Below are 9,879 nucleotides of genomic sequence, written 5' to 3'. Positions count from 1 at the left end.
CTGACTTGCCATTAAGCTAGCACCCCCACTTCCGAAAAACACTTACAGCGAGTCGCAAATCATAAAACAAATACACTAGAATTTATTGATAATTAATTGCTCGAAGATACTGCAAACAGATTCCAAAAATATTAAATTTTTAATTAACCATCAATATAACATACTATGAACATATAAAGTAAAATCGTCAAAAATAAGTAACTAACAATATTAATTTGTTACAATATTGTATTCTGCATTAAATGCTCTTAAAACAAACCATTTCCGAATTTATGGCTTGCAGTTTAATTAAAAAAATCGACCCGAACGAGTGGCGGTGCTAACATTCGTACAAGAGTAAAGTACATGAACGCAATTAGTTGCTGTTATTATTTTGGTCTTAAAATGTTTCTCTAATTTGTTGCTCTCAAGATATGTAATATCAAATTTATTGCTCCACGTTTGACTTAGAAAAATCGACCATATGCCGAAAAATCGGCATATATGTATGTACGAAATGTATTGTACAATCTCAAACTTCTGCAATTTTTGAGATATCGGGCTAATATTTTTAAAATGAATGGAGTATCATTAAAGGATTGATATTGTATTTGGTGAGAATCGGTGAAAATGTCCATTTTTTATAAAACTTTGAATTTTTTGAGAAATATTTATACACGCTCTAACTTTTACACATTTTTAGATATCGGGTTAAATATTTTTACATAAATAGAGTATCATTAAAGGATGGTTGATATTGAATTTAGTGAGAATCGGTGGAAGAAATCACTTTTTATAAAATTTTAAATTTTTTGGGAAATGTCTGTACATACTGTAACTTTCGCAAATTTTGAGATATCTTCCTCTATGAGGAAGCCAAAATTGAAAAACCCGCTTGCTTTAAGGCGCTTAAGTTTTGTGAGCAAGAAAAATGATGAGGAAGCAATGTGCAAGTTTTTAATTTGCACAATTTTTATCTTTTTACTCTTTCAATGAACATCTTTACGCACAAATATATATAATGTCAGTTTCCGACAATACACATCGTATTTATATAAGTAATCGATAAGTAAAGTTTAGCGTTTGCCGATATATCTTAATATATATCCACAATGAATTAGTTATCAATGTTTTTATTTAAAATATTTAGTATATAATATTTTTACATATTGAATTGCGAATTTGATCACATATATAGAAGAAAAAGGTTCTATTTACCTATATTCCCGGTTGCCAACGGCTTCATTTGTCCACAATATTTTGCCGACAGCTTCGTTTGCCGATACTCCCAATTGCATACAGAGCGATTGCCTACAAGCATTATTGCGCACATGTAATATATGCGATTTGCAACTTTCTACGCGAAGCGAGGTCCATCCTACATAACCCGGTGCTTCGAATGCGCGAAATTATATGTACAATACGTATGTGTGCAATAAAGTCATGTGTGCAATGTGTTTGTAAATAATAAGATCATGTATACAAACATACGTTCGTATTTTTAATTATTATATTGTCCGCAATAATGTTTGTAGGCACTCGCTCTGTAGGCAATCGGGAATGTCGGCAAACAAAGCTGTCGGCAAACTGTTGTAGATAAACGAAGCTGTTGGCAATCGGGAATGCCACGAGTAGGTATACGGATCTTCCCCTTTAGAAAATAAAAATCAATATTTATCTTACATAGATAAAACATTAATTTAACACTTACTTATCTTATTTTATCAAGTAAAATTAAAATTATTAATTAAAGATTAATTTTACAATTAAAATCTATATACAAGCAAAAAGGAAACTTTTTTAAATATATCTGAATATTATTAAAAATACATATAAAAAATCAAGCATTCTCCAGTTCTCTCAAATCCTATTTAATATCCTAAAAAATATCATCTCTTAATTCGCGTTCATTAGTAATATAAAATTATTTTTTATAAAATAGATTTAAAATAGATATATAATTAAATTAAAATAATTTTTCTTATTTTATAACAATGAAAGTAATTGATGAATAAAAAAATTATCGAAGCACTACGTTCTGCGAGAAATATAAGAACATTAAACTTTTTTCCTTCAACATTTTTCCTACAACATTTTTCAATATTGCTGGTACATAAAAAATAAGTTAATATACGGAGAAATTTTTTATTTATGATTCTATACTTAAATAGTGTTTCAAGTTTCTAACTAAACGAAATAAATAAAATAGCTATCTATGCGTGGTATTATAAAATTATAAAAATTACAGAGTAGTAGAAGCAAAGAACGGATCAATAATGATATAGATACTTATTGCAATTATCAAGAGGTTTATGCGTGCCATATATCGTACGTATTTTTACTTTATTTTCCATGATCATGGAAGTATATAGGTACTAGTAATTACTACGAGAGATCAAACACACTAGCCAACAAATAATAAATGCGCTATTGATTACATCGTTCCGCCTCCAACTCCCATTTCTTTTTCTGCAATATTTCCTTGATGCGTCGCTCAATGCCTCGGAGATATCCAGAATATTCCAAGATCGCGAAAGAGTTATTGTGCAAAAGTACATAGATCGTTATGCTACATTTATAACGATTGTTGCAATAACCTTCTGTATGGCAGGTGGTACTGTCATTTGTACTCCTTTATTTATGCCTCAGGAGTTTCCTTTGAATGTATGGTATCCGTTTTCAATGGAAACACTGTTACGAAAGTTTATTCTCTATGTTACGCATATACTTGTAACTGCGCACATTGTTTTCTGTCTTAATGTGGACATCATGATGGCTGTTTTCTTTTTGTATTCAGCAGCTAGACTGAAAATATTGGCTTTTGAAATAGAACAAGCTACGGATGAAAATCATGTCGTATCGTCTATCAGAAAACATCAGGAAATAATAAAGTAAGATAGAAATAAAATATCTTTTAGATCTTTCAGAACATTATGACAAAATAGCATACCAATTTTCGCTCTAATTGCAGAAATTTAATTAATATATCAATCCATAATATAGTATGAGTAAAAATAGCCATTTACAATTTTTTTAAATCAGTACTTCGTCTTCAGTCTTCAGTCTTTTTAGTCTGTCTTAGAATTTTTAAAAATAAAAGTTTATAAAAAGCAATTTTTTTTAAATTATTCTATTTATAATTTTACTTTTTATTCAAATATTAATATTTGAGTAAATATACATTTTTTATGCTATAATATGTGTTTCCCTTTTCTCACTACTACTTCTTATAAGTTTTGTTAACTTTTATAATATATAATATGTTGACTTTATTTTTTAATTTGCACATTTCTTTATATGTGCAGATTTACTTCAAAAACACAGTGTACTCTTCAATATATTCTTTTTAAAACTAATTTCACGATGGCATTTACTGTAATCAGTGGTGGTTTTCCCATATTATATGTAAGCATCTTGTGATATAATGTAAATGTAAGTAGATGCATAAGTATTAGAATTTATAACTTTAGAAACTTTAATTTTGGGAACAGCTACGTTCTTTTGCTCTGGTTCCTCAATATTTATCTATGCCTATAGGCGCATTACAACGAATGTTTATCACAGCATGGACAGCAGATGATTTGAAGGAAGTCGTAAGTTTTCTAAAAAAATAATAAGCATGATTTATATAATCGAATTTTCTTAGCAACATACATATATATGTATGATTTTATAAACATAAAAGAAAAAATATAAGATGGGTGACCGCGGCAATGACCGCCCACTAAGTATATAGCGTTATTTCTTACCAATAACTGAGACGAAAAGTCCTGAGCCATTTTTTTTTTATAACGCTTAATAAAGGACTTATTATTGAGTAAAGTTTGGCCAATCAGCGGTGACTTTTAGCCGGGCGCACGTCGGTGAGCCACGTGTCGTGAAGTGTGTGCCGCATACTACCAGGCGCGCGGCTCACCGACATGCGCCCGGCTAAAAGTCGGCGCTGATTAGCCAGTCTTTACCTAATAATAACTCCTTTATTAAGCGTTATAAAAAAAAATGGCTCAGGACTTTTCGTCTCAGTTATTGGTAAGAAATAACGCTATATACTTAGTGGGCGGTCATTGCCGCGGTCACCCTGTATAACATACTGTTTATATTTTTCTTTATATATAATTTGGTAAACCAAATATAAAGTACTAATAAAATAATTAGCATTACAAATTAAGAAATAAATAGAAATTTTTTTAGTATTAGATATTCAAATGTTGTTCTTTATAATGATCTTATAATCTAAGAGATATATATTTTTATATCCCTTAAATAAATATCTTTATACTCACAAATAGTGCTAGTTTCTAACAACACACATCGTATCTACGTAAGTAATTGATAAATAAATTTCAGCATTTGCCGATGTCTTTTAATCGCAACAGTGAATTAGTTATCAAAAGTTTAAAAAATGTTTACTATATATTTTTGCATAAAAAAATATTTTTATCTTTTGCTTTGAATGTTGTTGCAATTGCATCTATCTTCTAAGAATAAATATCTTTTTACGCACAAGTGAGTGAAATCCTACGATACATTGTAAGTTATGGATAAGTAAAGTTTAGCGTTTGCCGATACATTCTACTCCACTGTGAGTTATAGTAATAAGTTTCTTAAAGATTCAAAATGTTTAGTATGTATAATTGTAATTGTACAATATTTTTGTATATACTTTACTATTTGATAGATATTTATTTAACAGCATTGTTTTTTACTGCGTAAAATTAAAATTAATTAAAGATTAAATTCACCGTTGATTAAATTCAACTTATTTAATGATTTACAAAAACATATGCATCTAGTTACGTTTGTAAAAAATAAAGCTTAAAATCTCGTTTTAAAAATGAGATATATAATTTAATTATTTTAAAATATTATTAATTATTTGCTACTGTTATTAATTATTACTAAATAATTATGTTTAAAATATATGTAAATATTAGCTTCTTATATAATTTTTTTTCAATTTTTTATGATTTTTGGATATGTAGTTACATTATTTAGCAATATGATTCAACTTATTTAACAGCATTGTTTTTTACTGCGTAAAATTAAAATTAATTAAAGATTAAATTCACCGTTGACATCTATACACAAGTATAAGCAAAACTTTTTTTGATGATTCTGTAAATATTATTAATAATACATATAAAAAGTTAAACATCAGAAGAAACTGCATGAATCAGCTACGTCAAAAATTAATAAATACATTTCGAGAATCATGAATTTGGCACTTTTAGAGTTATTAACATCTTCGTTCGCATTGATTAAATTCAACTTATTTAATGATTTACAAAAACATATGCATCTAGTTACGTTTGTAAAAAATAAAGCTTAAAATCTCGTTTATATAAACTAAAGTAAGAAACTTGCGGTACTTAAGTTATTCAAAATTATTCATATTCAAGTTAATAAATAATAACTAATATCCTATAAAAAAAATTTTGATGTCTTATATTAATTAATACAAACCATAATGTTTCAGTATTATGTCAAAAAACATAATTTTAATGTTCATTCACATTAGTACGCACTAAATAGATGTTTGCTTGTTTACCATCTAATATCACTACGGCAAAGTCGGAGGAAATCTATTTGCTTTAACAGAAAGGTATATAGCACTTCCTACACATACTTCTAACAATCAAATAGCAGTTAACGCCGTACATAATATTTAATAAATTAACTGTGAGAGTTTCACGGTAGTTCAAACATTACATCATCCTATTACTGCTTTGTTGTAACTTGTTATTATTCTTACACATAGATACAGTGCTAACCAAGGGTATGATTATGCAAGTGCCTAAGGCAATACTTTATTCATTAACAGGCTAGTATTCATAACGAGCTTCGTACACGAAGTTACAGTGCGTCTCAAAATCGTCGTCTAATGTAATGTATAATCATATTTGAATTTCTTAATAATAAAAATATCTAAGACACTTCTATGTAAAATTTTACTTTACGTTGATAAATATAATTAATATAATTAACGTATAATTCAAATATAGGAATAGCCATAAGATGCTATGAAACCTTTAGTACAATCATCATTTATGTGGATCCACCTGTAACTTACCTTGTGAATAATTCTCGTTGAACTCTCCTCTTTGCCCTTACAACGCGCAAACGCAAAATGTTACAGCGAAGGGAATTCATTGGCATACGAGTGTGCAAGGAGAATTTATCACATATAGCCAACGTGTTCTCCGTGCTAATAACGTGTTTGCAACGTATATACAACAACCATCATCGCTATGACATTGAAGATCACGCCAGTCAGAGCTATACTCTTCATGAAGATCAGCGTAGTATTGACGTGCGCCTGGCCACCGTCACCAAAATTAACGAAATCTAACGTTATCCTTTTCAAAGCTTGCTGGTATATGTGTTACTTCTGCGGTATCTTATTGTTACTTCCGCTGTTAAGCTCAGTTTATGAGTATCGTGATGATCCCGTGATTTTAGCAAAGTCGGTTTGTCTCTCTTGTGCAGTAGTTCAAGTGACGATTAAAATGATGTTGTGTCATATACAGTATACTTCCTTTCAAGTATGTATTATACATATATTAGATTTGATGAATCTTTTATTGATTGTGAGAGATAAAATTTAATATATTTGCATGCTCAAAAGAATTAATATATAGTTTTTACATACAAATTATTTATAATTACACAAATAGTGATGTATGCATAATGTAAGAATAATCTTGCAAACCAGACTGTAATATGAGAATTATAATAATAATTTTCACTTCCTCATAGAGAACACTTTGTTTTCGTGAAAAAAATTTTTTTTCAGTTTTCAATGCCAATGTGTTCAGAATATTCTAACACGTTGAAAAATCACATTTTATAATAATATTTACAAACTATTTATAATACATATATTTTCAGATGCTTTATCATGACATGGAAACATTCTGCAAGCAGGCGGATGATAAAACAAATATTATTTTGCAACGTTATGTCGACGATTACAAGTATACATACAGTACTTATATTTTATGGTGTTATCTGACTGCCATTGGCGTCATTTGCGGGCCATTGTTTCTTCCGCAACAGTTTCCGACTGACGCAAAGTATCCGTTTTCCGTGGCACATCATCCGGTAAAAAGTATTATTTATTTACATCAGTCATTTGTCGGCTTACAAGTCTCAGCCGGAATGTGCATCGATTGCAGCATTGCGATTCTTTTATTCTATTCCGCGGCAAGATTAGAATTGTTGGCCCAAAAAATCCGCAATGTCAAAACTGAGTGCGAACTCGATGCATGCATCAAGCTACACAATGAAATATTAAAGTGAGAAGTGATTATTCATTAAATCTTGATTATTTATCAAGTCTTTATAAATGTGTGTATGTCATAAATGTGTCTTTATAAATGCATTTTACGCGCGTATACAACGTATACATAATACATAATACATTATGCATTACTGTAAGATGTTTTTAAAAAACACGTCTTGCAGATGTACATGTGTATATAGATATAAAACAATTATATAGTTCAGAATAATATAAGATTAATAAGAGATAAAAATGCGGTTAACGATGCCTAATTAATTAAGCGTTTTAAAAATCAATTTGAAACTTTTTTATTTAATATAAACACATTCTTGATCAATTCTCTGAGTTTTAACAAATGTCAATCTCTAATTTGAAATTCTTTCTAAATATCTACAAACAATTGTTTCATGCGAAAATCTAAGAGATATATAGGCAAGGAATATATTAGGTGTGAGTAATTAAAACGGGAATTATATCCGACTTTTCTGTTGTTTGAAAGAAAAACTGTTCTTATTACTGAACCATTCAGATTTCAAACAATAATCCTCGTCAACACTATATACATATAAATATATTAGTTGAAGCGTTTTTTTTGTAGATATTGTTATAACATCTTCTTTCAACCAGCATAAATTCAACAAAAATAAAGATTCAAATATAGTTGTTTATAATAATAAATTAAATTTTTATGCGAAAAATTGCTTAAAGATATTTACAAAATATTTGAAATTAGACGTAACATTTTTCGAAGTCTAATTAATAAACCAGAAATGTTTACATTAAATAGGAAAGTCTCAAATTGATCCCTGAAACACTTAATTTAACTGCGCACTTTTACTGCGTCTTTGACTCTTATTAATGTTTTTATGAACGTGAATTATTATCAATCTGAGTCTTTTCTATGCAAATTGATAAAATATGTAAAATAATCTGAAATGTAGAAATAAAAAAGTATTGTAGCTATATTTTATTTTAAATAAAATTAAACTTAAATTATTACTAAAACGCGTTTATTTAGCATGACTTCTATAATTGTAATATTATAAAATAGAACTCCTCTATTCTAAAATCGCCAGGATCAAACTTCCCCTACTCTAAAATCTCTCTTCACTACCATTTCCCCTCTATTCTTGTACATGCGCAGTATGAAATGTATATTCTTTCTTATTTTAAACATAAGTAGATGCTCACACCATAAATATAAAATAGAAAACGTAAAAAAAATTTTTTTGGATTAAAAAATGACAATTAATTCAGAACAACGAGGAAAATAAACAAAAAACAAAATAGAGGAATAGCTTTTACTCCATGCTAAATACTACTTTTTAATTAAATATCCGCATTTTTCAGGTACACTAGCAAAATGATTACCGTTGTGAGGCCTTTGATTTTGACTACGATAGCAACGACAGCTATGGGTGTTGTTTTTGGAAGTTTAAATATGGTCACTGTAAGCATCACGTGAGTTATTTTATTTGTGTATGTGTGTATGGATAATCAGTTGTGACGAAAAAACATCAGATCTTCTGATTAACTATAAAAATATCTTTAAATATTCATATTATATTGAATTCCAAGAAAAGATGTGTGTGTGGGACTTATTTTTAATAAATAGGAGCAACCAATAATGGTCAAGATCCAATATTCCATCGTAGTATTTAGTGCCAGCTTGGAACTCTTTATCTGCGCTTTTCCAGCTGATCATTTAATGCATATGGTAATGTTATTTGATTAAAAATTGGATCAATTAAAATTTGTTTTAGACAAGAACTGCGATAATAATTTACTTCTCCTTATAGAGTAGCAAAATTTGCCTTGGAGCATATGAGTCGAAATGGTATCAAGGAAGTGTAAGCATGCAAAAAAAGATCCATCAAATTATTTTCAGGTCACAGAAACCTGAAGTTGTTCGGATTAATGGCATTCTTCCAGCTTTGTCATTACGTTATTACGCAAGGGTAAAGATCATACATTGCATGTTTTTATGTTTTTTATTGAAGTTTTGCCTTAGTTTCCCTAATACGCTTTATTAATCTGGTACTCTAATCTTTTATGAGCATATTATATATATATGTATATATCTACAGTTTCACTAATAAAATTTTTGCATTTTATTATATAAAAAGAAAAAAAAATTATCTAATTATAATTATAGCTAAAAATAATAAAAAAATTTTCATTGCAGTTTTTATATACATCCTGTTCTTACTTTACTGCAGTACGTATAATGGTCAATGAAAATATCATAAATTAAAAATGTTTGGAAACACATGGGAAAATATATTTATCTTTCTAGCATTTTTGTATTTTATAAGTATGTATATAATGCACAATATTTTATAAGTATGTATATATATATATATATATTATCAACTTTTTAAAATAAAATCTATATTGTATCTGCTCGTGCTCGGAGCTCTTGCAAAGCGAATAGAATATATATTTTATACTAAAAATCTGTAACTTGGAAAGGTAGAGTATTATATATATATATATATATATATATATATATATATATATATATATAATATTATCCAAAAAAGCATAATACTCTACCTTTCCAAGTTACAGATTTTTAGTATAAAATATATATTCTATTCGCTTTGCAAGAGCTCCGA

At 28.5% G+C, this 9,879-nt stretch overlaps 1 protein-coding gene across 1 annotated transcript; it reads left to right on the top strand.

Annotated features, from left to right (window-relative positions):
• Window positions 1-5,247: 5,247 nt before the first annotated feature.
• On the top strand, window positions 5,248-9,515 carry LOC115233730 (odorant receptor 30a-like). The gene is made up of 6 exons (XM_029804282.1): window positions 5,248-6,521; window positions 6,868-7,274; window positions 8,612-8,711; window positions 8,877-8,978; window positions 9,061-9,219; window positions 9,447-9,515. The coding sequence occupies exons 1-6, from the start codon at window positions 6,228-6,230 to the stop codon at window positions 9,513-9,515; spliced, it is 1,131 nt and encodes a 376-aa protein (XP_029660142.1). The 5' UTR covers window positions 5,248-6,227.
• Window positions 9,516-9,879: the final 364 nt, after the last annotated feature.

Source organism: Formica exsecta, unplaced genomic scaffold (assembly GCF_003651465.1).
Source record: "Formica exsecta isolate Colony F162 unplaced genomic scaffold, ASM365146v1 scaffold187, whole genome shotgun sequence".
NCBI lineage: Eukaryota > Metazoa > Arthropoda > Insecta > Hymenoptera > Formicidae > Formica > Formica exsecta.
The sequence above is the reverse complement of the archived record's forward strand: the minus strand, read 5'-3'. Positions and strand labels throughout refer to the sequence as shown.

Excerpts from the sequence above, each read along its gene's own strand:
- LOC115233730 (XM_029804282.1), top strand. The coding sequence starts at position 6,228 with ATGACATTGAAGATCACGCCAGTCAGAGCTATACTCTTCATGAAGATC. Across the intron at positions 7,275-8,611 it reads CTACACAATGAAATATTAAA|GTACACTAGCAAAATGATTA; the intron begins GTGAGAAGTGAT and ends CGCATTTTTCAG. Across the intron at positions 8,979-9,060 it reads CTGATCATTTAATGCATATG|AGTAGCAAAATTTGCCTTGG; the intron begins GTAATGTTATTT and ends TTCTCCTTATAG.